Below are 26,702 nucleotides of genomic sequence, written 5' to 3'. Positions count from 1 at the left end.
AAGTGAGACGAACATTCTTATTTATTTGATTGCCATACTCTTAGGTGTAAGCCACTTTTTTAACCACTTTTCTGATTCTGATGCCTGTCAACATGGATCTTGGTAGTAAAACTCCCATTAAGAATAGCATTAGTTTGAATTACACAATTTTAAAAACACTTATATATTCTCTAATGCTTTTAAAAATAAATAGTGGATAGTTTCAATGTCATCAATTTGGTGGTTGCCTCTTTACTCTAAAATTCTTTGAAATCATTGTCAGGGACACTTTTTTTAAACTGTTAATTGTGCATGAAATAAAATGGCATATTTATTTTATTATTATTCTAGTCTTTTGAATTAGTTTCTTATTTTAACAATTCTGCTTGGGCAATTATGGAAAGAATTTTAAAATGGGCTATGAAGCCATTTCGTGTTTTACACCAGGAGGTGTGAAAATATTGGGTATTCTTTCTACTTCCTTATAAGAAAACATCCAGGCTTTGCCTGTCATCAGGCTTCAACCACTTTGAACACCAACAGAAGAGAGGAGAGAATTTCTTTCTGGTTGCACTGCATGGTGGCTTGCATGATCTTAGTTCGCCAATCAGGGATTAAACCGGTACTCCCTGTAATGGGCTCACGGAGTCCGAACCACTGAACCACCAGGGAATTCCCAAGAATGTTTTGTTTAAAGGCCTTCTAAGCAGGCAGAAATTTTGAATGTCAGAAAGTCCACGTTCTAAAACCTATTCTAAACCTTTACTTATCTGAAAATGTCTTCAGTTTTTAGTAATAGGTTTAAGAAGGTTAATTAGAACGTTTAATCATTAATAAAAGATTAAATTACATATAGTAGTATAATACAAGCTGTTGAAGAAGATAGCTTTCTATAAAAAGAGTTATTTTTTGTTGTTGTTGTTTAGTGTCTTATCTTAAACATTTACTTGCAGAACAGCCCCTCATTCTCCATGGCCTGATACTGAGCTGTATAAAACTTTTTATAGTTTTAAAGTAAGGAGAGTATATAAGGCATAAAACTGACTTTTGTGTCTCTTCTTCAACAGACAGCTGGAAATGATCCATATTGTTTTGTGGAGTTTTATGAGCATCGTCATGCAGCTGCAGCGCTAGCTGCTATGAATGGGCGGAAGATAATGGGTAAGGTAAGCTATCGTAATTAAAGAAGGTGACATGCACTGGAAAATTCTAAGCTGTAAAAGGTTTTATTTCCATTTTAGAAGCATTGTATTTGTTTTACAGAAAACAATCACAATTAATATGAAAAAGATTGGGTACAGCTTTTAGAGTGTGTGTTTATGTTAGTATTCTTCATGGTGCCTTGCACATGGTAAATACTGCAGTAACTGTTGAATTACCAGGCTTTATTGAAACATATAGGAATGCTGATTACTAATGGGGAAGAATAAAAGAAAAAAAAATTTATTGGTACTTTAGGCAGGTTCAGTTCAGTTCAGCTCAGTCGCTCAGTCGTGTCTGACTCTTTGTGACCCCATGAATCACAGCACTCCAGGCCTCCCTGTCCCATCACCAACTCCCAGAGTTTACCCAAACTCACGTCCATCGAGTTGGTGATGCCATCCAGCCATCTCATCCTCTGTCATCCCCTTGTCCTGCTGCCCCCAATCCCTCCCAGCATCAGGGTCTTTTCCAATGAGTCAACTCTTCACATGAGGTAGCCAAAGTATTGAAGTTTCAGCTTCAGCATCAGTCCTTTCAAAGAACACCCAGGACTGATCTCCTTTAGGATGGACTGGTTGGATCTCCTTGCAGTCCAAGGAACTCTCAGGAGTCTTCTCTAACACCACAGTTCAAAAGCGTCAATTCTTCGGCACTCGGCTTTCTTCACAGTCCAACTCTCAAATCCATACAGGACCACTGGAAAAATCATAGCCTTGACTAGACAGACCTTTGTTCTCAAAGTAATGTCTCTGCTTTTTAGTATGCCATCTAGTCATAACTTTCCTTCCAAGGAGTAAGCGTCTTTTAATTTCTGCATGGCTACAATCGCCATCTGCAGTGATTTTGGAGCCCAAAAAAATAGTCTGACACTGTTTCCACTGTTTCCCCATCTATTTCCCATGAAATGATGGAACCAGATGCCATGATCTTCGTTTTCTGAATGTTGAGCTTTAAGCCAACTTTTTCACTCTCCTCTCTCACTTTCATCAAGAGGCTCTTTAGTTCCTCTTCACATTCTGCCATAAGGGCAGTGTCATGTGCATATCTGAGGTGATTGATATTTCTCCCGGCAATCTTGATTCCAGCTTGTGTTTCTTCCAGCCCAGCGTTTCTCATGATGTACTCTGCATAGAAGTTAAATAAGCAGAGTGACAATATACAGCCTTGACGTACTCCTTTCCCTATTTGGAACCAGTCTGTTGTTCCATGTCCAGTTCTAACTGTTGCTTCCTGACCTGCATATAGGTTTCTCAAGAGGCAAGTTAGGTGGTCTGGTATTCCCATCTCTTTCAGGATTTTCCACAGTTTATTGTGATCCACACAGTCAAAGGCTTTGGCATAGTCAATAAAGCAGAAATAGATGTTTTCTGGAATTCTCTTGCTTTTTCCATGATCCAGCAGACGTTGGCAATTTGATCTCTGGTTCCTCTGCCTTTTCTAAAACCAGCTTGAACATCTGGAAGTTCACAGTTCACGTATTGCTGAAGCCTGGCTTGGAGAATTTTGAGTATTACTTTACTCAAAAGTAAAGTGTGAGATAAGTGCAATTAGGCAGGTTAGTTGAATGTTAATAGAGAAGTTATGTATGGTTAGGCTTTGCAGAAGTGTACATTAAAAAATAAGTATTGAAGGGAAAAATGAAATAATTCTGATATTATGTCCTTTCTACATTTTTCCTAATGTTAAAATGCCTTTTCTCAAAAAAAAAAAAAAAATTGGCAATGATAACAGATGGTAATGACTTTTTTAATGTCCTTACTTAATGAAACAAAGTTGTTAATTCTTTTTTAAAAAGTATTGAAATTTTGACCAGAAAATTTTGAATGCTTCTTGTCAGACATATAGCTTTGTATTCACAGATGCAAATCTTATAACACCTGATTATGACCTTTATTTTTATGAAATATAAATGTAGAAAAAATTTTTTTAGGAAGTCAAAGTGAATTGGGCAACAACTCCCAGCAGTCAAAAGAAAGACACAAGCAGTAAGTATATTTTATACTCTTTGAACTTTTGTGTTTATTATACATAGTAGTTTTCTTGTAAAGCATATAAACATCATGCATTTGCAGTAATGTTTTGATCGTTATCCTAAGATATGATTGACTGTGTTTGTGTTAATAAATTTAAGAACAAATCTAATCTTTGTCATCAGGTAGTACCGTTGTCAGCACACAGCGTTCACAAGGTAATTGTATCTTCTTAAACATAAAATGAAATCTCTTGAAAGGGTATTTATTCACTAACCACCTGAAGTTTTTTTTGTTTGATGTTGGGGGGAGCGGGGAGGGGAGGGATCGTATTTCTATTTGTCTCTCTGGCAATATTTTTCCCCCTTTTTCCCAGTGTTGACCAAGTGTGGCTTGTCCACTTCTTGGGTGCTATTTCAAGTTCTCTGATTCCCCGCCTTGGTAGCCCCTGATGCCTTAGAAATACTTCACCACTGAAGGGCAAGATACCCTGTTTCTTTGAGGTCAAGTTCTGTGATTCATACCCAGATCTTATTGCTTGAGTTTCACTTGAAACTGTGTCTCCCAAATGGCAACCTAATATGTTGCTTAAGGCCTGCCAAGTAGGGGTAACTTTTCTTTCCAGATATACTTTGTCAGAATTGATATGTATGTCCATTTAAAGTGTTGATCCAACTATTTTGTATATTTAAAGTGTTTCTTTTTTTTTTTTTTTTGAGCATTGTCTTTTTAAGAAAACTTCATATATGGGATCATTATTTCTCTCCAGTGCTTTTTTAATGACTCTGATATAAAGTGAAGGGATTACTGTTTTCATTCTGTTGCCTTCAGTCTTAGTTCACTTGCACATGGATTCACATAAACTGAATGGTGTAATGTCTGGGCAACCAAAACTGTTGGCTTTTGAGAAAACTCAAATACTTTAACATCAAACTGTTGCAATGCAAGGTATTTCTTTGATTGTTCTTCACAAAATATGGTTAAACCAAGTATATCTCATAGCTAGCTTCAGTAAACTGTCTTAACTGAGGCAAATCTAGCCTAATAACTCATAATACCACTATTTTAATTTGTTTAGATTTAATGTAGTGGTAAACTGAATGAATGTGAATAATTACTATTAGAATGGTAAATAAGTCATTTATTTATATATATATATATTTTTGCAAAACTTGTTATGTATTACTAGTTTGTTTTGGCCAGTATAATAATTGGTTATAAGTAGAAATGTAACTATCAGTCTCCCATTAGATATATCATAGGAGAATCTTTCCTGTATTGTCATCTTGATTCATTATTCATTATATTTAAAACTGATAGAATTTGTCTAGATATAGGATAGTGTTTTACTTATACTTTATTGTAATACATAAATTAAGAATACTTTATTAAATAGATCTTAGCATTTTTTTAAATTCTAAAATTGTATTTTTCTTTTCAATTCCCCTTCCTTTCCCCTATAAGATCATTTCCATGTCTTTGTTGGTGATCTCAGTCCAGAAATTACAACTGAAGATATAAAAGCTGCTTTTGCACCATTTGGAAGAATATCGTAAGTAACAGAAGATAAATTTAAAAATGCTTTTAATTAAAAACAATCTTATATAGAAGTAATTTGAAAATCTGTTGTGAATTTTTTTGGACATTAATTTTGACACCTGAATGTAATGTATTAATATTCACTTGAATAAATGTATTGTTTAGAGCCTATTCAAGCAGTTAACAGCCAAAGATTATTTTCCCTTGATAAATCTTTGGTCTTCAATTATCTTAATTTTTTTTGTCAATTAGCATTAGCTTTTAAGAGACGAATGTGCTGTCCTGCATCCTGTTACTTGTATGAGTGTCTTGCTAGCCTGGTCATAATCTAGTGAACTTGTGCTGTGATTAAGGAGTTTAAACCCTTTGGCACTTCTATGATACCATGCATTTTCTGTTAATATATTTTAACAAAAAGAAACCTTAATAGTTTAAAAAGCAGTTATTAAATGTTAATTCCAGGATATCTGTCCTTTTGTTGTTATTGTTGCTATTATCAACAATAATAATGCCTCTTAGTATTTTGTGAAGCACTGTATTGCTTCCATTGTTATTAATTGTACAGTTTAGGCCTGTTATAAATAGCTCACTTGAGTATTTATCATTAAAGAACTTTAATATTTTGAAAAGCATGCCTATAATAGAGTAAGAATAAGTTGATTATTGCACTTTCTTAGAAGTAATTGTTGAATCTAGAAAACAAAGTTTTTAGAGTTTCTGGTTGCTTTTTTATTGGTGTTCCAGCTAGAAGAGTAGAAAAAAGGAAATGCCAGCTTTGATTTAGTTTGGTGGACAGACCAACAGCAGAGAATGAGAAGGAGACTGGAAAGTAAATGCTGGTGGTATTAATGTTGAATTTGGGAATTTTCATTTGAAGAGTTTCAGTTCACTGGTAGGAGGATGAAAATGGATAGTGACCAAAGAATGATCATAAGTAAGGGGCCAACTTTAAAGGCAGTCACAAGATTAGAGTTTATAGGTGGGCTCTTCTTTTAGGTGACATTTTTCTTGATCTCTTAGAACTGACTTTAGGAAAATAAAGTTCTAATTTCTTGATTGTTCTTTTTAGTCTGTTTTAGGGTTTTGATGATGGTTAGCTGGCTTTCGGATATCTAGATTGGATAACCTTAACCTTTGACCTCTTAAAGGCTCTATAAATTTCTGTATGCAAAATTTTGTGCTTGTTTTCATTTTGGTGTATAGTATCTTTGTAAATTTTTTCCACTTTCAGCGTAGTCACAGGACTATAAAGGATTAAAGAACTCTGATCTGTATCTTTGCTACTTCTTCCTCAGAGAATTCTTTCAGATAATATAAGAATCAAGGCTAACATTTCCTAAAACTTAACTTTAAGAAGAAAAGGCTTTTCTAACATTTTAACAGATTAAATGCTATATTATTAAATATTTAGATTTTGATTGAAGTCGCTTTTCTGAAAGCGTGAATATTTAGTTTGGGGTTAAGATAAAGATTGTTTAACAATTGGCGAGTGTAAGTTAAATGACATCCAAATTTTAGTAATTTCATTACTTTTTAATCAAGAATCAATAATTTCTTTTTGTTAAATATGTTGGTATCATAATTGTAGTCTGTAAATTTTCTTAGTCTACTATGATTACTGATGTATATATGATTTTTTCTTGATAAGACCTTTAAGTTTTATAATTTTCAGTTGAGATAATGTCTAAGCTTTAGGTTATTCTAAGAGTTAGTGTTTCTAAATTTGAAGGAACCATTTTCAGTTGGTAGCATCACTTCTTGATTTTTCTTCTTAATTAAAGGAGATACATTGATAAATACATATATTGAGAGATTCTCATGATAGTCAGGTATTGTCTGTAGATTCTGCAACAGTGCTTGATTTAAAGAAGTTGTGTAGTAAATGTTGGCCTATTAAAATATTTGGTATAAAATTACAGCACTTTCTTTCCCTAATTTATACAGCTTAAATTTTTCCTGTTCCTTGAGTTTAGGGTAGTCTAACAGATTTTGCTGTAGACAGAGTCAGCTACAAATTAAATGCATGTGTACCATAAGTATTTTTACATATTGAGAAGTGACTTGCATTAGTTTTCCTCTTTCACCATCACCTCTTTGTCATTTTGACCCTAAGCACTTAATAAATCACTCCTAAATTTATCAAAATATGCTTATGTATACTTTAATATAAAATTATATTGCATGGCTTTCTGACTTGGGTTTTTGTTGTGAAAGTGCCTGTTTTGTTCATGTGTCCTGAGAGAACAAGCATTGTGACATACCTGGCTAACTTAAAAGCAGATTGCCTGCGAAGCACAATTTGAGTCCAATTTTTTGAGGTATGGAGTTTTAGCTATCATGGCTGGGTTTTTCACTCAATCTCAAATAATAGGGCTCTGGTTATTTTGCAGAGTATCTCTGAAGAATGGACAGAATTGCCCTGGCTAACTACAAGCTACGGTTCACAGTGGATAAATGTTGGCGTGCTTTTTTACTTTCTGACTTTTTAAAATTTTGCTTTTATATCTTGTAGTTTCCAATCAATCTTATTGCTATTTTAGAATTTAGTATAAAATCTTATATAGAATAAGACTAAAGTGTGTGTCTAGTATTTTTCTTCAGTAGTTTAACATTTCTGAAAATGTCAAGTTCTCAAAATTTACCCATAGTTCAGAAGGGGGGTGTGAACTGATCTGAGAAAATGAAAAAAATTAATTGAGTTAGGGAATATACAACTTTTTCATTCTTTTAGTTTCCAGTTTTCTATTTTAATTTTTTAATGATTAGGTAGTATATAGTGTAAAATAGCAAATTATAAATTGCATGGTTAAAGAAAGCCATTCATTTAGTGTGCCAGTGAACCCTATAAATTAAGTAATTTATGTGAATAGCTGCTTTTACCATGCTTAATATTTAAAAATGTAAAAACTTTTTGAAGTGGGAGGCAGTTTCTGTAAAATGTATACATATATGTTTAAGAAGTTTTTGATTTGCATGTTTATAAAATTAAGCCTCATTTGCTAATACATGATAAATTTTATAGAATAAAAGGTAAATTTGTATTAAAGGTTCATTTTAATGAAGATGAAACATGAAAATGAATTGTGTATGAAATTCTCACTTGATACCCAGAGGAGAGTTTGCAAACCTAAACTTCTGATTGTTTCTGATTTCAGAGATGCCCGAGTGGTAAAAGACATGGCGACAGGAAAGTCTAAGGGATATGGCTTTGTCTCCTTTTTCAACAAATGGGTGAGCTCAATAAAAAGTGCATGTGCAATATAAGAAGAAAGAAAAAAATGTTCGTTTCATTTCAGTTATTAGTAATTTCTGTCATCTACCATTTGTTCATATCGCTGATAATTAGTACTCTTACTAGAGGATACCTTCTTTCTCCTGTTCGATTATTTAGTCAACATTTATTTAGCACCTTGGGCTTCCCTGGTGGCTCAGATGGTAAAGAATCCCTCTGCAATGCAGGAGACTGGAGTTCGATCCTTGGGTCAGGAAGACCCCCGGAGAAGGGAGTGGCCACTCACTCAGGTATTGCCTGGAGAATCCCATGAACAAAGGGGTCTGGCAGGCTACAGTCCATGGGCTCGTAAAGAGCTGGACACAACTGAGCAACTAAGCACATGTATTTAGCACCTGATGCATGCAAAGTACTGAGAAAATGTTTTCAGAATATAAAAAGTAGAGGTGTTTAAATCATCATCCAAAGATAGGATAGATATTGAGTATCATATATATTTGATTTGTTTTCTCCCTGTTTTATATTCCCATGTTAATTTAAAAGTAGCTAATAAAATGTTCCAGTGGATCAGAATTTTTCTAAAAAGAGTATATTAATGTATTTGAAAATGTCTCATCATTTCCTTCATTCAGTAAACACTATTGAACATGAATTTGCATAGGCTTGAAGTTTCTGAGTTTTGCAGAGAAAAGGAAGGATAGCATAGTTTCTCAAATGAGAGGGGAAAGGAGGTTATAGAGAAGGAAAGGCTTATGTTTATGACAGCTGTATAAAATCTTTGGTATGTTCTCCATACAATGTAACACTGGGCTGTTTACAAAAGGAAAATGAATGAGGAACCTCTGTAAGTACTGGTTATGGAAGGATTTCCATGGGATATTGTCAGGTAAAAAAACTTTGTGTAAAAAATAAGAGAGTATATTATATGTGTATGCATGGCAGGGGGCAGGGTGGGGGTGATTCTTTTCCCCCTGCATCACCCCTGCAGAGATTAACAAGACACTTGTAAGGTTTCCTGTTTGTGGGCTAGGTAATGAGAGGCACATGGGCAGGAGGGCAAGAAACTTCTAGCTGTATTGTACTATGTGAAGTTTGAACCTTGTAAATATATTACTAATTCAAGTAAATAGTTTTTTTAGTGTGATAACTCAAGATTCCAAACAATTAAATGCAGATATCACACTTCTAAAAATATAGGGGTGGATGGTAGGAGAATTTATATGCATTAATCCTGGATTATACACTCAGGTTTCATTAACCTTTAATTTTATTGTATTGCCTCTATGTTACGATTGTTTGCCAGTGATAAGTGCAAAAATACTGTATTTTTTGTGCAAGAGTGCCTTAGAATGAGCCATTAAAATTTTTGATACTATGAAATGTATTTTAGAAAGGATTTTCTTTAGTAAAGGGAATATTTGAAATAGATATCATTTCTTGGTAACTTCAGGTGAAACTTATAAGCATCATTTATTGTACCAGTTCCTTCTGAGTTTTTAAAAACATCTGTTTGCAGTTATGCCAACTAGTGTCAAATTGTCCTATATTTTCTAGTTCCTGTGTCTGCTTATATTGAAACTAATGTCTGGTTATTCCTCCCTATCCAGATATTCACTATAACAGCCAGCTTGCAGCCATTTTACTTTACCAGAATTGACTTTTCAAATAAAAAATCAGCCCTAAAAATGTTAACATGGCCTTTTTCTTTTTAAATTAATGTCTGTGCTGGGTCTTTATTGGTGCAAGAGGGCTTTCTGTAGTTGTGGAGAGTGGGGGGCACAACTCTTTGTTGCGGGCCCTCGAGCACACAGATTTCAGTATTTGTGGCACACGGGCCTAGTTGCTCTGCAGCATGTGAAATCTTCCTGGACCAGGGATCGAACCCATGTCCTCTACATTGGCAGGCGGATTCTTATCCACTGCACCACCTGGGAAGTCCTTAACATGGCTTTTAAGTTAAGGCAAAAGAAGGTAAAATGCACTGTAATTGTGTGTCAGCGGTTCGCACAGTGGCATCGTATCTTTCAATCAGATTCTAACTATCATCTTCCTTTCGTGAAGTGAAAGTGTCTTCTCAGAAGCAGATATTAATCTAAGAGGTCAGGAAAAATCCGTATATTAGAAGAAAAATTGCAAATGGTAAAGCATATTGAGAGGTGAAGATGTAAAAGCTCTGTCATGTATGGTCCCATCTACCAGGTGTAAAAGGAAATGAAAAAATAAAAACTATGAGACTGTAACTAGTTCTTAAAGCTTTACTGTTAATCCCAGCATAATATTTAGGGAAGGTAGAAGAATACCTCATGCAATGAATTGACAGTCACATTTACTTTAAAGGGTTGATAAATAGGTTGTCAATGTTTTGTAATACTTGGTGATAGAGGTTGAGGTCTTTGGGTGGAGTAAAAACTCATTTTTTTGCATTTGGAATATATTCCCCTGCTATATGTCACTATTTAATGCAGAGTTAGTATGAAAGTCAGATATAGCACAGGATGTCCGTGTGTGACCTCTGTAGTCACCAGACGTGGATTATAATCCTGACAATCATCACACAAAAGGTATATAACTTGGAATAAGTGATACAGTTTGATCTTCCCAAATTTATATTTTAGTTTTTATAAATTTGTGCTATGTGCTTGGCAGGCATTCTCTGGTGTTGCAAAGTGCCACAGCGCTGATTGCAGTTGCCCCTGGCTCCCTTGCCTCTCCTGTGTTGTGTGTCCTAGGCAAACTCCAGTACTGGTTGAACATACCTCCCTGCCTACTCTGAAGTAACTGAGTGTTGCTAGAGAGAAACTGAGTCAGCTGGTTTCACTTCTAATTTAGCAGTTACACATAGATAAACACATGGCTCTGTCTTTGTAAACCTGTGTTTCTCTAGTAAAATTGATTTCCTGTTCTTTGAAAAACTATTTTCATGCTCCCTCATTTTTCCTCAGATATTCCTCGCTCTTTTTCTCCATCATCACCCTGAGCTTCAAATGAGAAAGTAAAAGCTATCATACAGAAATTCCCTCAGCTTTCTACCACCAAACCTACATTGAATGCTCTCACCTTCTCCCTCTTTTCTGCTGTTGCAGTGGAAGAAGTCTTTCCTCCACTGTAGTTGTATATGAGCATGTGATTATATTTGTTTTCTAGGGCTGCTGTATCACAGTAGCTGAATAAATTAGAACAATAAAAAGATTCTCTACGTTCTAGAGGATAGAAGTCCGGAATCAGGTTGTCATCATGGCCATGCTCCATCTGAGGACGCTGGAAGCGTCCTTCCTGCCCTCGTTAGTTTCTGGTGGTAACCGGCAGTCCTCGGCATCCTTGACTTGCAGCTGCATCGCTCCAGTCTCTACCTTTGTCTTCACACACGACCCTCTTTCCTCTGTATGTGTCCTTGTTAACTTCTCATCTTCTTACAACAGCCCTTCTTTAAAAGGGCTCACTCTAACTTGTATTACCACATCTTAACTAATACACCTGCAAAGACCCTATTTCAAATGCAAATGAGGTCACTTTCACAGTTACGAGGCTGGATAGATAGGACTTCATATAAATTTAAGTGACAGTTCATCCAACAACAGATAGTTGTTAAACATCTTACAGAGTTCAGACTGGTTAGTGTGGAAAGCAATATTTGTTTTTTCAAGAATCATTTCCTTTTTACATGTCTTAAGAACACTTTTAGCCTTAAATTTACCTGTTGTTTTGTGCTAGGTGAAGCGCACATTCGACCAAAGCTGAACCCCACGTCCTTTTCAGTCTACTCTTAAGTTGGCTTTATTCTTACTCTACACCAAGCCTACTCTTTTCAGGTTCACCTATTGATTTCTGCTTGCTTGGCTCTCTGACAGTACATTGTTGTGGGTTTCTTCCTTCATCACCAGCTATTCCTTCTTGGTCACCTTAGCCCGCGATTTCTCCTTTATCCAGTTCTCACATTTTGCTGTTTTTCAGGGCTCTTATCGTAGGACGCTTTCTTTTCTCTCCAGTCTTTCTTCGTGGCTCTGAACCTTCTATCTGCAGCTCCATTTACTTCACGCTTAACAAATTATCTTCGTTTAGCTGTCTTACACATATCTGAAACTTAATGTGTCTTAAATAATCGTTTCTTCCTCAAACTTGTTCCTCCGCTGCCTCCCAGGCTTCTCATTTCCGTCAGTACTAGCACTGTCCTCCCTGCTGCCCAAGCAGGAGCCTAGGAGTTGGCTTTGATTCCTGCCCTTTTAGTTACTGTGCACACGGCCCCCCCCACCCCCATTCTATTGACTCTTCCTTTAGGTTACATCACTGCTACTGTATTAGTCCTGGTCACCAACATTCTTTTTTAATCTGAATATTACATTAGTCTTATAAAGTGTCTTTTTACTGTCTTATCTCCCCAAACTGTTCTCCTTAAAACATAAGGATGGCCTTCTTAAGACAAAAATTGGATCATGATAATCTCTTACTTAAAATAATCAGTTTTTTCTTCTCACACTTTTCCTTTTGGCACACTAGATTCCAGTGATACTAGTTGTGTTTCACATGCTTCTTTTAGATGTGTACCAAACTCTTGCCTGCCTTAACATACTTGCAGTGGTTTTCCCTCTACCAGGAACACTCTGGGTTTTTGACTTTTCTAGCTCCTTTTCCTCAGCTTAAAAGTCATTTCTAAGAGACCTTCCCTAATTGTGCTGCCCTAAGGTAGATTCTTTTTTTTAATATAAATTTATTTATTTTAATTGGAGGTTAATTACTTTACAATATTGTATTGGTTTTGCCATACATCAACATGAATCCGCCACAGGTGTACACGTGTTCCCAATCCTGAACCCCCCTCCCTCCTCCCTCCCCGTACCATCCGTCTGGGTCATCTCAGTGCACCAGCCCCAAGCATCCTGTATCATACATCAAACCTGGACTGGCGATTCGTTTCATATATGATATTATACATGTTTCAATGCCATTCTCGCATATCATCCCACCCTCTCCCTCTCCCCCAGAGTCCAAAAGACTGTTCTATACATCTGTGTCTCTTTTGATGTCTCTCATACAGGGTTATCATTTCCATCTTTCTCAATTCCCTGTATATGCATTAGTATACTGTATTGGTGTTTTTCTTTCTGGCTTACTTCACTCTGTATAATTGGCTCCAGTTTCATCCACCTCATTAGAACTGATTCAAATGTATTCTTTTTAATGGCTGAGTAATACTCCATTGTGTATATATACCACAGCTTTCTTATCCATTCGTCTGCTGATGAACATCTAGGTTGCTTCCATGTCCTGGCTATTATAAACAGTGCTGCGATGAACACTGGGGTACACGTGTCTCTTTCAATTCTGGTTTCCTCGGTGTGTATGCCCAGCAGTGGGATTGCTGGGTCATAAGGCAGTTCTATTTGTAGTTTTTTAAGGAATCTCCACACTGTTCTCCATAATGGCTGTACTAGTTTGCATTCCCACCAACGGTGTAAGTGGGTTCCTTAAGGTAGATTCTTATCCCTGTATCTCAGCATGGCATATTCTTGCTCTCAGCCTTTTGTTTCTGTCATGGCACTTACCACAACTAATAATTACTTTATTTGTCCCCTCCAAAAAGTGGAAGCTCCATGGCAGCAGAGACCGTGTCTGCCTCTTTGACTGTATTCCCAGCACTTGACATTAACTGCTGTCTAGAACATGATGACTGCTCAGTATTTACTTGTAAGATGAATGAGTAATCAAATGCTGTTGTTGAAAGCTTGTTGAATTGTATAAAGTGAGATTTTCATCCATAATAGTCTGGGTTGTTGGGTGAACTTGACAATGGCTACCTCACAGGGGCTTTTGGGCTCGAGTCTTTCAGGTGATTAAAATTCCCACGGGACTTCCCTGGTGATCCAGTGGCTGAGACTGTGAGCTCCCAGTGCAGGGGGCCCAGGTTCGATCCCTGGTCAGGGAGCTAGATCCCACATGCTACAACTAAGACCCAGAGCAGCCAGATAAATAAATAAAATTTTAAAAATAAAATAAAATTCCCAAAAGCCCTTATGAGGTAAAAGAAAGACAATTTAAAAGCACCATTGTAAAATAAATAAAAGCACCATTGTATTTTAGGAAAGCTGTCATATATTGTGTATATCATAAAGTATTCCATTAAGAAAACATTTGTGGAAAGCAACCATGAGTTTTCTCTTTTGCAAACAGTTGTTTAACATCAACTAACAGTGGCTTCTTTGTCATTTCTAATGTTGTGTGGAACAGGATGCTGAAAACGCCATTCAACAGATGGGTGGCCAGTGGCTTGGTGGAAGACAAATCAGAACTAACTGGGCAACCCGAAAGCCTCCAGCTCCAAAGAGTACATATGAGTGTAGGTGTATTGGAGAAGAAAAGGAAATGTGGAATTTTGGAGGAAAAACACTAGATTTTAAATGTTAGAGCTGTTCCCGGAGACTTATTGCAGAAATAGATGAGAAGCAAATCAAGACTACTGTTCAAAAATGTACTTAGTTTTCATTTTTGTAATTATAAATATTAAGTAATATATCTAATGTCAAGTCTCCTATTAATCAGAGAATACTGAGTAATATTTAGACATTCTTCAGGGAGGTTTAATCCTCAATCAAATTGTAATATGTATTAAACAAGCATTTTGATCAAGATAAATATTACCATTACAGTAGTATAGTTAATATTGCTTTCCTCTTTCTGAACATTTTATAAACTAAAAATATTAAACTTTTCTCCCCAGCAAACACCAAACAGCTATCATATGATGAGGTCGTAAATCAGTCTAGTCCAAGCAACTGTACTGTGTACTGTGGAGGCGTCACTTCTGGGCTAACAGGTATGGGGACTTTACCTATGTGGCATCTTAGGGTTAATTTTAAAGTACTTGATATTTGTAGGATTTTAATGCGATATGGTTTTGGATTTTGTCTAACAGAACAACTAATGCGTCAGACTTTTTCACCATTTGGACAAATAATGGAAATTCGAGTCTTTCCAGATAAAGGATATTCTTTTGTTCGGTAGGTGTGGTTTTCAAAAAAACTTTTACCTCCAGATCATTTTTGAACTTTTAACTTAGTGGTTTTCTTTAAAATTTACTTTGGTTATGAAGAAATAGAAATTTCTCTAGCTTTTATTAAATTCGCCACAATAACTCCTTCCTTCTAATACAAAGGCAAATCATTTTCTATTAAGAGAATTTTCTCCAAAAAATGAAAACATAGGCCATTTTATTCTCTTATATTAACTTCCTGTTTTACCTCAGGCCCAGTTTGATTTTTTCAAATGTTTTATTTATAAGTATCTTAAACAATTTATATTGTAATTCTTAATATTATTTTCAATAGGTTCAATTCCCATGAAAGTGCAGCACATGCAATTGTTTCTGTTAATGGAACTACCATTGAAGGCCATGTTGTAAAATGCTACTGGGGCAAAGAAACTCTTGATATGATAAATCCTGTGCAACAGGTGAGAGGGTTCTTGACTTTGCAAAGTAATGGCTGGACTAATAGGTATTTTTAAATGAAATTGTTAATGTTTCTAGCTACAGTGATGGCATATAGGGGCTCTTCCTACATGTATAATATTATAGTTCCAGAGTGATGGTTCATGGATGCCGTGGTGAAATGATGAATGTGACTGCCTCAACTGACTCATGCTCACACCACATTGGATTTTTAAATGTTCTAACAAACCTAACAGGGTATTAAATTTTTTTCTAATTCTTAGTAGACTTACATACTATTTGGAGAACTCACAAGCATGTTTGAATTCAGTTGAAACAAAAACTATAAATATATTTAGGACCTTGGCGTTTTCTTCCAGATTTTGCTACCTTTGTTTTTCCAGGCAGCTCTAGTAGTTCAAACTTGATCCCACAAACATGTCTATGAGGAAATAGTAAATGAAACATCAAGATAGGATTGAGAAAATCCTAAACTATATAACTTTCTTAAGTAAACTGAATATATATAGTCTTCATATCTTCCTTATCTAAAGGAAACAGTCATGGATAATTTACAAAATACTTAAATGTTCTCTTGAGTTGAATGTTTATTTCTAGGGCATTACCTGCTGGCTCAAACAGTATGGCATTTAGAGCATCACTGTAGAGTTGAAAGAGTATGACCTTGCTGTTTTTTAGCATTGACAACTTACTCTTGCTTATCCTTTAGTTTTCATTGTAATGATGACCCTATGTGTTATGGTTATGTATTTGTGGTATATAAGGACTGTATATGCACCTATAATTTCAAATAATACTAAATTATCTGTTATAACTTTGCTTAATAGCAGAATCAAATTGGATATCCACAAGCTTATGGCCAGTGGGGCCAGTGGTATGGGAATGCACAACAAATTGGCCAGTATATGCCTAATGGTTGGCAAGTACCTGCATATGGAATGTATGGCCAGCCGTGGAACCAGCAAGGATTTAAGTAAGCAAACTTGTTCTTTTCCTTTATTATTAACCTTTGAAAATGTTAAGAACTTAGGAAGAGATTTTAAGTAATTAGCAGGTAATGTGGCCTTCTATCTAAAGCATAGCATTTTAGAGAGTTTTTTACTTTATAGTTTTAAGTGTATATCTTTTAAAAATTGCCTGCAAATGTGTTGCTTTGATTTATAACCAGCATTATAAGCACTCTGGTAATGCTTGAATGATTCAACAAGTATTTAAGTAAGAAAATAGTAACTTAATAGTTGTTAAGGTTTTTATGTGACTAATGGTCACTAGTCTTTCTTGGATACAGTTATTTTGATCCTAGTTGCTTTTATTCATTAGGCTTTTTTCCTGTGCAAAAGGGTTTATTCATACATTGTTATACAAAAGCTTCTTTATACATCCTGAATTATGCAGTTTTACTTAAATTTCTGAAAAAAACACTTTGCCATTTTTATTTAAAATGAATCTTGTTATGTTGAAATATTTATAAGCTTACATATACTAATAAATATTTTAATTTCTTCTTTGAGTAATATAAATGCAAGTCCGTATTATATCAGATGATCAAGATTGTTTCAGACAGTGGCTTGTTCAATGTATGTCAAACCCCAGGAGAACAGTTCTGAGATTAGAGATGAGTTTTTCTGAGTTCAAAGGGAATAAATGTTTATAGATAAAGGGTATTTTCTTAGCTGTAGTTAAACTAACAGAATTAAACTGTACAAATTAAAGCTACATGGATGCTTATTTTTAAAAGAAAAACCTTTTGCCTTTGCTTTCTCTGACTTAAACAATTATTCTTATATTTGGGCTTAAGGAAAAGGATATTTCCCACATATGTGTAATTTCTTCTTGGCATTACATTTTATTTTAATCAGTGGATTTCCCTTCCCCTCTGCTTCTTTCACATTCTCCACCAGTCAGACACAGTCTTCTCCACCATGGATGGGACCAAATTATGGAGTGCAGCCACCTCCAGGACAGAATGGCAGCATGATGCCTAATCAGCCTGCAGGGTATCGAGTGGCAGGGTATGAAACCCAGTGAAAAAGGACTCCAGAATCTAAAGTCAGGGGCTTAAGGCTACAGGGAGTAGTAAAGCCGTTGTTTACTTACAGATTTATCAAATCAGTCAGTGCAAATGCCAGATACAGTGTATTTATTTAAAAGAGTCATTTTTCAATCATGAAATTACTTATCATCCACATTGTTTTAAAAAGAAACAAGATGCTGGATGTCTGCCAATTTTTGCCTTCATTACCTTTTTTAATAAAGATTCTCAGATCCTTGTTTCAAATACAAATGCAGGGATTGCTGCCACTTTTTTTAAAACTGAGGCAGAAAATTGCACAATGTTGAACTTTTTTCCACTGAAGTAGTGTGCAGTTCTAGTTTGCATTCCTGATATGATTTAAAACATGTAATATAAAGATGTAAAAAAAGAAAAGAAAAACCAAAACTGTGCAGAGTCTAGAAGTTCTTTGTAATCTTCAGCTAATGCACAATTCTGTTTTAGGTTTTTTTTTGAAATACATTGTTTGAGCTGTCCCATCGCCACGGTTTCCCTCTGCCGTTTTTAAATATAAATTATTAGTTTACATCATTTTTGTATCTACATTTTTTCACAAATTTGTCTTGCCTTATTAAATTTCTGTAAAATACACTTAAATGGAAAAAAAATGATGTTCATTTAGATTGAAAACTTTTCTCAGATGGATTGATAATTGTATTCATCTTGTGTTTTATATGAGAAGGTGCCTCAAGAATTCCCTGTTGAGTCTGTTTAAAAGGGTTTTTATCTTCCATGATAAACTTCGCTGTGTACCAGGAATTATAAAAACAAAAACTTGTTACTAAAGAAAATCTCTGAAATGTGATAAGTTCTTGTGAATCCATGTTAATTTCATCTGTCAACTTCTATATTTACATGTATTATTTCATTATGTAAAATGTTTTAGCAATTTAATATTTTGCACAGTTACCAAACTTTGTATGTCATTTCCTCCTTAAAGGCATCATGCAGAGTTGACAGGAGATTTATAAAGTTTTGTTTGCATGTGAATATGAAATACACACTTTGGTAGTCTTTGAATACAAAGTCATCAGCTCTTGTTTTTCCAGAATTTTAAGACACAAAGTTGTATGTAAAAAAATATATTAATTTGCCATATTCTAGTTATATTTACTCAAAAAGAGTAAATCAGCTTGATTTTAATATGTACAAATGATAGCTGTGAAACTGTAGAATATCCTTAGGTCAGGCATGGGGGTTCCTTGTGAACTCCAAAATTAGCCTGAATGACCAGCCGGGCAAAGCATTTTTTAAATGTTCAGAGGCCAAAAGATAAACAAACAAACAAACAAAAAACCCTTGAAATCCTACCTCCTTAAACAGCCTTTGAAGAGGAGAAGCCTCAGTGCAATCATTACTTTGATTCTTTTGGTACCTGTTTTCCTGGAGTTCCCAGTTTTATTTTGGGTTGGCTCCAAGCATTAAGAAGTTTAATCTTTGATGGCATTGTTCTAGTTTTGAAATTTCTAGTACGTTTCAGAGTCTCTTAGAACAATAGTGGGAGATTTTGTTTTATTTTGTTTTCAATAAAAGTCACAAACTCTCCTGTTTGACTCACAAAGGAAAAGGATCCCCACTATACCTATTCGGATGCTTGGTTGTTCTTTTTAAGACCAGAGAGCTCCCGGTATTTTGTTTAGGAACAGAAAAGGCCCGTAGAATCTTAAGAGATTCCTGGCCTGTATTCTCCAGGTAGCAGCATAGGAGCCTGAACTGGTCTCTAAGCCAATACTCCAGTAAACCAGAGCCCAGGAAAGACAGCTCATAAATGTATAATTCTCTGGGGCTCAATTCTATGCAGTTGTAAACACTTGGAAATTTTATTTCCTTGTTAACTTCTACAGATCAGGGCATGCAACCAAAAGCAGCTTAAATGAAATACTCAAAAAATGAAATAATAGGATGCTGTTTTTAGATTCTTCTGGTTTATGTTCCTGTTTTAGGACCCTCATTGTTTTTCTCATATTCAAAAAAATTTTATGTCCTATACATCTGTGGACTGCAGGGTAAATTATTTGGGCATAAATAATCTAAACAAAAGTGTAGTTTTCCTTTCATTTTGACTATATCAAGTAATAACACTTTTTATTAGCCAATATTTTTTTAATGCACAATTCTAAAATGTACAGACTACTTTTTGAGAAGAAAGTAGTATTACTGAAAGGGTTACTACTGAACAAATTTGCAATTCAGGAACATTGCTAACTTTGCTTTAAATCTTATTCTCAGTGTTAAATCATTTTAAAAATTAACAGTCTAAAAATCATACTGGTATTAGTATCCGGTAAGGAAATTACAGTTTTTAAAATGAATTCATTCTCTGCAATATGCATTCAGATTTTACTTTAAAATACATCTGGTACTGTAAAGAACCTGAAGTGGTTCACACTTAAGGGGTTCATTAATCCAGTATTCTTTGCCCTGACTGTTTGGATATTAAAGTTCCTTTATGTTTTCTATAACCTTTGGGATCTTCTTGCAGTGATTATTGTGTGTGAGATTTTTTTTTTTCTTTTTGGTCTAGCCATATTGTTATATTCACTCAGGTATTTGTTAGATTTCTTTTTAATCTTATTCCAGAAACCATGCTTTGCATTGGGTTGCCGCAAAGAATTGCTGTAGAAAACTTATTATATGAAATCAGGATCTCATTTTCCCTGTTGATATTCTCTCCCTGTGGAAAATGAGATTCACATTCTAGTTTTATTCTTGTTTTGTTTCTGTGCTTGCTCAACTTCCTTTTGTATGTGTGTTAAGAGTTCTATTACTTTGGAAAAGGCAGTTGATAAGGACTAGTTTGCATAGAGAATTAGAATTGAGTTTACTAAGAGAAAACAGGGTGCTCTTGAGGTTACAGTTGAATTGGAAAAATAAACTGTGTTTGTAGGAAATAAAGAGCAAACCCTTTCAATGAAAGAGTGATTTCTAAACACAAAATCTTTTTTGTGTACAGGATTATTGCATTTTTTCCAGTGACTACATTTTGACTGTTTAGAACTTGAAGAACATACCTCTAAAACAACAAATTTTAATTTAAGAACCTTGAGTAAAATGTATATGAATGAGTCTCAGTTGAGTAGTACTTTACCCTATGGTCTCTGAAGTTGGAGGCTGAAGTTATTCTAATAGTAATTCACCTAAAAAAGGACAAAGTAGATTTTTGACTCAGGGTTAATTTGCTTAAATGAGTTACTGCACAGTATGTAGGAGTTAAGCAGATTTACATACTAGATAAATGAGATGCCTAGCTTATCTGTTTTCAGCTCTAGAAGACCAATAACCATACTTAAAAACATGCAAGATTTAGAGGCTCCTACTGTGGAAATACTAAGCTGCTCTTGAGTGAAAAGACAGATGCTGATATTTGAAGGTCCTCACTGACTCAGTGGACATGAGTTCGAGCAAGCTCCCGGGAGGTGGTGAAGGACAGGGAACCCTGGCATGCTGTAGTCCATGGGGTCGCAAAGAGTTGGACACAACTGAGCAACAAAACCAAAAAGTAACTGGCCACCAGTCCTCTTACAGTGGAGTGTGTTGACCAGTAAGCCCTGCCCATGTACACAAACCTTCCAAACAGGTTTTTAGTGCTTCAGTTTTCAATGAAGTGAGCCAAAGGTCACCAGAAATTGAGAAAAACTTTGACTGCAAAAGGTAGAGCTAAATAGCAACTCTCAAGAATCCGAAAACTTATACTGTATTCAAGAAATTAGAACAGAATCCTAATAAAATGTCACAATAAGAAATGAGAATAAATAAATTCAGTGGGAGTATTAAAAGACAAGGAGATATTCTGGAACAGAAATCAAAAGTAGAAAAAATAAATACGGATCAATTCAGGAGGTTTATAATATAAAATCAATAAGTATTCCAAGAAGAAAACAGAAAATAGGGGAGTGGGTAGAATTAATTAAATAAAGGAAAATTTCCCTGATGGTTTTTTGAGTTTTTAAGATTGAAGAAAGGCTAATGTTGAGTTTGCACAATAAATAGGAAAGATTCATACGAAGCCATACCACTATAAAATTTTAGGATGCCAGGCCTAGAAGGGGCCCATCCTAAAATTTACCAGATAGAAAAAGGGTTGAGAAAAATACCCAATGACAACAATGAACCTAGGAATCAGTGGGGCACTGTCTTCAGAAGTGTAAATGAATTATGGTCATGGGTCACAGCAGAATAAAGACTAGATATGTAAGTTCACAGAAGACTGATTCTCAGGGATAAACTGGATAAATTCCATCAGAACAAGAATAAGTCAGGAAAAAAATACAATGTAGTACCTAGAAACAGGATCAAACAGGAGTGAGATAATAGGAAGTTTTAGGATTACAGTTGTGAAGAGACCTGGCAGCCAATCCAGACTGACGGTCAGCAGGCCAGACTTGAGGCTCTCTAGAGGTCGGGCTATGTATTGTGAGAAGCTTCACAGAACTATGGAGAATGTGAGAAGACTTAAATACTGGAAAATCAGGCAAATGGGAAGAGACAAGCCAGGGAAAACATTGTGTAAGAAAAGAAGCATTCCCTAAGCCAGGTGCATGCACCAAGCTAATATTTCTTGCTTTCCTGAATTATATTCATAAATATTTGTACTATTCCACTGCTTTGATTTTCTTTGGCAACTCCAATTATATGTTGGATTTCCTCTGCCTGTCATCAGTTTCTATCATTTGTTCTTAATTATTTTTTATCTTTTCGTTTGCTTTTTTTTTTTTTTTTTTGGCACCGTGACATACGGTATCTTAGTTCCCTGACCAAAGATTGAAGCCGCGTCCCCTGCTTTGGAAGCGTGGAGTCTTAACCATTGGACCACCAGGGAAGTCCCTGCATTTCTCATCTCTAATCTCTGTTCCTTAATGTGCTTCCTGTGGTATCCCGACTCAGTTGTGTTCCTTTTAATGTAACCTTCATTTCTGGGGGGAAAAAAATTTTTTTCTGTTTCCTAAATTCTACCAATTTCTGTTTCACTTTAGGGACAGCTCTTCCCTGAATTCTTGTATTTCTTAGCTGCATTTGCTTCATTAGATTTTTAAAATTTACATTGGAATGTCAGTGTATTATTTTCAACTGCTTTATGGGAACATTTTCTTGTGAGTTTTCTCCGGGGAAACTCTGGGTAAGTTTTGCTATCTTTCTTATTTTTAATTACAGTATCTTGGTACAAATGCTGTGCTTACACCTATCTGTTTATTCATATTTGAAACGGTTGTTTTTTTCTAGACCAAGTACCAGCAGGAGGATGAAGGGGAAAGACCCTGTCAGGGTTTCTTACCTCCCTTTTCTGTGGCTACAATGAATTGTCTCCTTAAAAGTGTAGCCATGGTTCCTCTCTGGGATGAGGCCCTGTTCAGAAGTTCTGTGCCAGCTGAGCACCCTTGATTCCTTCATGTGCTCCATTAGGTGACAAAACTCTTTGTCTTCAAGGAGATCCCCTAACTTGCTTTCTGAAAGACATCTCCTCTGGATCCTTTAGGCACTTAACACATCTTCCCTCCCTGCCTCTTCCAGTACTCACATACTAGTTCAATCTTTCCGACAGCTGGCTCCACTCACGGTTTGGCTCTCAGACTGAATATCTGCAAATGATTTCTGAGGTCTGCCACTACTGGCCCCCTCCTCACTCCCTGTCCTTCCCCCACAGCACTCAGTTGGCCTCCCATCTAGTACCACGCTTCTTCTCAATGTGGAATGTGTTGAGTTTTCTCTGTATCCCTGGCTTCACTTAAGATACTGCTTGTGGGAGTTGGTGGTCATAGGTTTTCCTTATTGCTCCCTGTGGTTTCCAGGAGAAGGGTAAAGATCCAGGTACCAGACTGCTAACCTTTCTGTCAGAATCAGAAGCCCAAAGGAATCTTTTATAGATGTAGATCTGATCATGACTCTTCCCTTCTTGAAAGTCTTTGCTTCAGATTATATTTAGGATGTAATCTAAAATCTTTGGAAAAGACCATGATGCTGGGAAAGATTGAGGACAGGAGGAGAAGGGGGCAACAGGATGAGATGGTTGGATGGCATCATTGACTCAGTGGACATGAGTTTGAACAAACCTGGGAGATGGTGACAAACAGGGAAGCCTGGCATGCAGCAAGCAGTCCATGGGGTCATAGAGTCTGACATGACTGAGAAACTGAAAAACAACGACCAAAATCTTTACTTTTTTTTTTTTTAAACCAAAATCTTTAATACGGCCTGCAGTTGTCTTCTAAAGTAGTCTGTGTTTATCCAGCTTCACTGCAAGCCACTTTATATATCAGAATCCCATCAGGAGACAGAGACCACCACTAAAATTTGAAAAGGGAAATTTTAGTGTAAATAGTGAAAAATGGTTAGCCCCTAGAAGGAGTCCAAAAATTGCAAGTGCAAAAAAAAAAAGAAAGCTACTACTTCTGAGCAGAGTGGACAGTGCAGAAGCTAAGGGTTTAAGAGGGCACTTGAAATTTCTAACCTCTTCAAAGTGGGCTTGATTATCGCAGGAACCTGCAGCCTGGTAAGAAACATGCCAGAAGGTGTGGGCCAGACCTGTTCCTTAGAAGCTGCCTACCATTGGCCAGAGTTGATCTTGAGAAATGGTCCACCCGGTGAGGGAGCTAGGGTTGCCAGATTTAGCAAGTGAAAGCACAGTCCCAAATATTATATGAAACAAACTAAAAGTTATATGATGTTTAACTGGAATCCACGTTTAACTGGGTGTCCTGTATTTTATGTCAGCCTTTGAGGGTGTTACAGGCTGGTGCATCCAAAGCTGCCATAGAAGCAGCTGCAAGTGAGGAAAAGTGTAGCCTGAGGGTGCAGCAGGGGCAGGTCCAGAGAACCACTGAGGGGAGCACCCCTGGGTCTTCTGTACACTGATCCATTGGATTGTACACTGAATACAAAGATTGAACCAGAACCCATAAGGAACATTCCTTCCTGTCATTGCCTTGCATGTTCCTCTGGTTCCCTCTGTTGGCAGAGCCTAATATTGAGCCAGCTGGCACAGGTGAAATGCTTCACAAAGCAAGGCATAGCAGAGTGGATTGGGGATCAGGACTCCCGTTGCAGAACCCTGCCGTGTGAATGCCTTTTGTCTGTCTGCTGTTTGTCTTCAGCTCTCCACTTAAATGTCTCTTCCTCTAAAACTTCTTCCTTTCTCTACCCACAATCTAAATCAGGAGCCTCTCAAGTCATCGTATAGTTTTCCTTTAGAGCATTTGTCATAATTTTAAATTATGTATTTATGCGATTATATCTTTAAAATCTGTGTTCCCCATTAGAAGCTGGTGACTGTTTTCTTCAGTGCTGTATATCTACCCTGTAGGTAGTAAATCATTTAATTAATTTAATTATCTCAGTCTCATTTTAAACAAGTGGCTTTCTGCAACCCAAGGAGTGGCAGTCACCCAGAAAGACAGTAGAGTGAGAAGAGGACTGAGGACAGAACTCTTAGGTCTGTCTGTATGGAAGTGGGCAGAGACAGCTAAGCTTGCAAAGGAGAAAGGAAGAGCTGCCTAACGCGGGAGAAATACTGAAGGCCCATAATGTTGCAGAGATGAGGAAGGAAACAACTCAAGGAAATAGTAGTCAAGGGTCAAGTGTGGCAGAGGGGGAAAATGTTCACTGGATTTAGCAATAAAGAAGTAATTGGTGACTTTGAAAACTAACACTTGCAGTGAAATAGTAGGAACAAAATGTGGATGCAGTGGGTTAGGGAGTGGGAGGTGGGGATGTTTAACTAGTGCAGACTGCCTTCCTGATTTAGTGGGCTGTAGAGAGAAGGAAGCAGAGAGGAAGCAGCAGATGGGTTTAAGAAAGCAATAATTTTTTTAACATCTCAAAACAATAAGTTATGAATAAATCACAAAGGTAAGTAAATGATCACCAAAAACAAAACCTCTCCTGTTCACCCATTTGGAAATACACAACAAAAAAATACCTCTGTTTTATATTAAAAACTAGAACAGCAGTTCAAGAATGTGTTTGTGTGCATGTGTGTACTATTTCTCTAGGATACTTAGAATTGAGAGATGGATTAAAGAATTTAAAGTGTAAAAATTGTATGATATATATTGTCACATTGCCCTCTTAAAAGCTGTATTATTTTACACTCCAACCAAAAATGTCTGAAAGCACCCATTTGCCCCGCTTTTACAAATGCTGATTGTTATTAAGCTTTCATTTTTGCCAATCTGAGACATGTAAAATGATCTCTTCTATTTCCCTGATTGCAAGTAAAGTTAGTGATTTTTTTCCCATGGTAATTGGTTGTTTGTGTTTCTTTTCTGTGACTTTTCTGTTTATGTCCTTTGTCCGTTTGACCTCCAAGGACTTTTAGACATAGTGATTGCATATTGAATAATAAATAGCTACAGGAGCCCATGCACCTAAAGCCTGTGCTCCACTACTAGAGAAGCCACCGCAGTGAGAAGCCTGTGCACTACAATTAGAAGCCCCCACTCACCACAACTGGAGAAGTGCCCTCGGAGCAACGAGACCCAGTACAGCCAAAAAAAGTGTTTTGTTTTGTTTTGTTTTAAGAAGTATGATCATAGTATCTTATGTTAAGTGACAAAAGCAAGTTGCAGGTAAAAGATAACATTTATCTTTGAAAGTAATAGAGGAAGTTTTGAAAACAATACTTTTGAACTAGACATCTTTCTTAACTAAGTATAACTAGAGTGAAAGCTAGGTTCATGCAAATGGAGAAACTAGAAACATTCTTAAGGTCAGGAAGACAAGGTTATCAACTATTACCTTATTAATTTATTATTTCCAGGACTTACCTGGTTGTCCAGTGGTTAAGAATCCACCTTCTTTGATCCCTGATCAGGGAACTAAGATCCTACATGCCTAGGGGCAACTAAACCCACATGCTGCAACTGCTGAGTCCGTCCACTCTAGAGCCTGTGTTCCCCAAGAGAAGCCCACATGCTGCAACGAAAACCCAGGAGAGCCAAAGAAGAAAGAAAAATAAAAATCCCAAACCTATGGCAATTAGAAAAATACTATAAAAACAATGAGAGAATTAAGTGGGAAAAAAATATATATTAGCATACTGAAATAAAGAAGGCCCTTATTTGTATAAAGCCCTTATTTGAAGAAGGAATTGAAGAACCCAGCATGCCTGGATTGGAAGAAAGAAACCTCTTAGAATGAGGTTGTTTGGAACATACATATAATGTGTATCAGCTGAAAACCCACAGATCTCTTAGGATGCATTTGGGCAATTCCACTGGAAAAAAATTTAAACGCTCTCTTTACAACAGAGTCTCTTAATTGTGACGCTATTAACATTTTGGTCCAGATAAT

At 36.2% G+C, this 26,702-nt stretch overlaps 2 protein-coding genes across 4 annotated transcripts in view; both read left to right on the top strand.

The window, feature by feature from the left end:
• Positions 1 to 19,876, top strand: part of TIA1 (TIA1 cytotoxic granule associated RNA binding protein) — a 32,238-nt gene extending 12,362 nt beyond the window's left edge. Inside the window, exons 3-13 of one of the 3 annotated variants that reach the window (XM_018055466.1) lie at positions 1,047 to 1,145; positions 3,113 to 3,167; positions 3,338 to 3,370; positions 4,617 to 4,704; positions 7,847 to 7,922; positions 14,146 to 14,254; positions 14,636 to 14,731; positions 14,831 to 14,915; positions 15,243 to 15,366; positions 16,195 to 16,337; positions 17,266 to 19,876. In XM_018055466.1, the coding sequence (XP_017910955.1) occupies positions 1,047 to 1,145; positions 3,113 to 3,167; positions 3,338 to 3,370; positions 4,617 to 4,704; positions 7,847 to 7,922; positions 14,146 to 14,254; positions 14,636 to 14,731; positions 14,831 to 14,915; positions 15,243 to 15,366; positions 16,195 to 16,337; positions 17,266 to 17,392 (1,035 nt within the window). In that variant the 3' untranslated portion in view covers positions 17,393 to 19,876. Of the gene's footprint in view, positions 1 to 1,046; positions 1,146 to 3,112; positions 3,168 to 3,337; positions 3,371 to 4,616; positions 4,705 to 7,846; positions 7,923 to 14,145; positions 14,255 to 14,635; positions 14,732 to 14,830; positions 14,916 to 15,242; positions 15,367 to 16,191; positions 16,338 to 17,265 lie in introns of all 3 variants that reach the window. The other 2 variants (XM_018055465.1, XM_018055467.1) reach the window with 2 other exon arrangements.
• The window catches only part of C11H2orf42 (chromosome 11 C2orf42 homolog), a 44,841-nt gene continuing 38,259 nt past the window's right edge, over positions 20,121 to 26,702 (top strand). Inside the window, exon 1 of the mRNA XM_005686841.3 lies at positions 20,121 to 22,533. The gene's annotated coding sequence lies outside the window, so the exon portion shown is untranslated. The remainder of the gene's footprint in view (positions 22,534 to 26,702) is intronic.

The sequence above is a fragment of the Capra hircus genome, chromosome 11, assembly GCF_001704415.2.
Source record: "Capra hircus breed San Clemente chromosome 11, ASM170441v1, whole genome shotgun sequence".
NCBI lineage: Eukaryota > Metazoa > Chordata > Mammalia > Artiodactyla > Bovidae > Capra > Capra hircus.
This window is presented reverse-complemented; position numbering and strand designations above follow the sequence as displayed.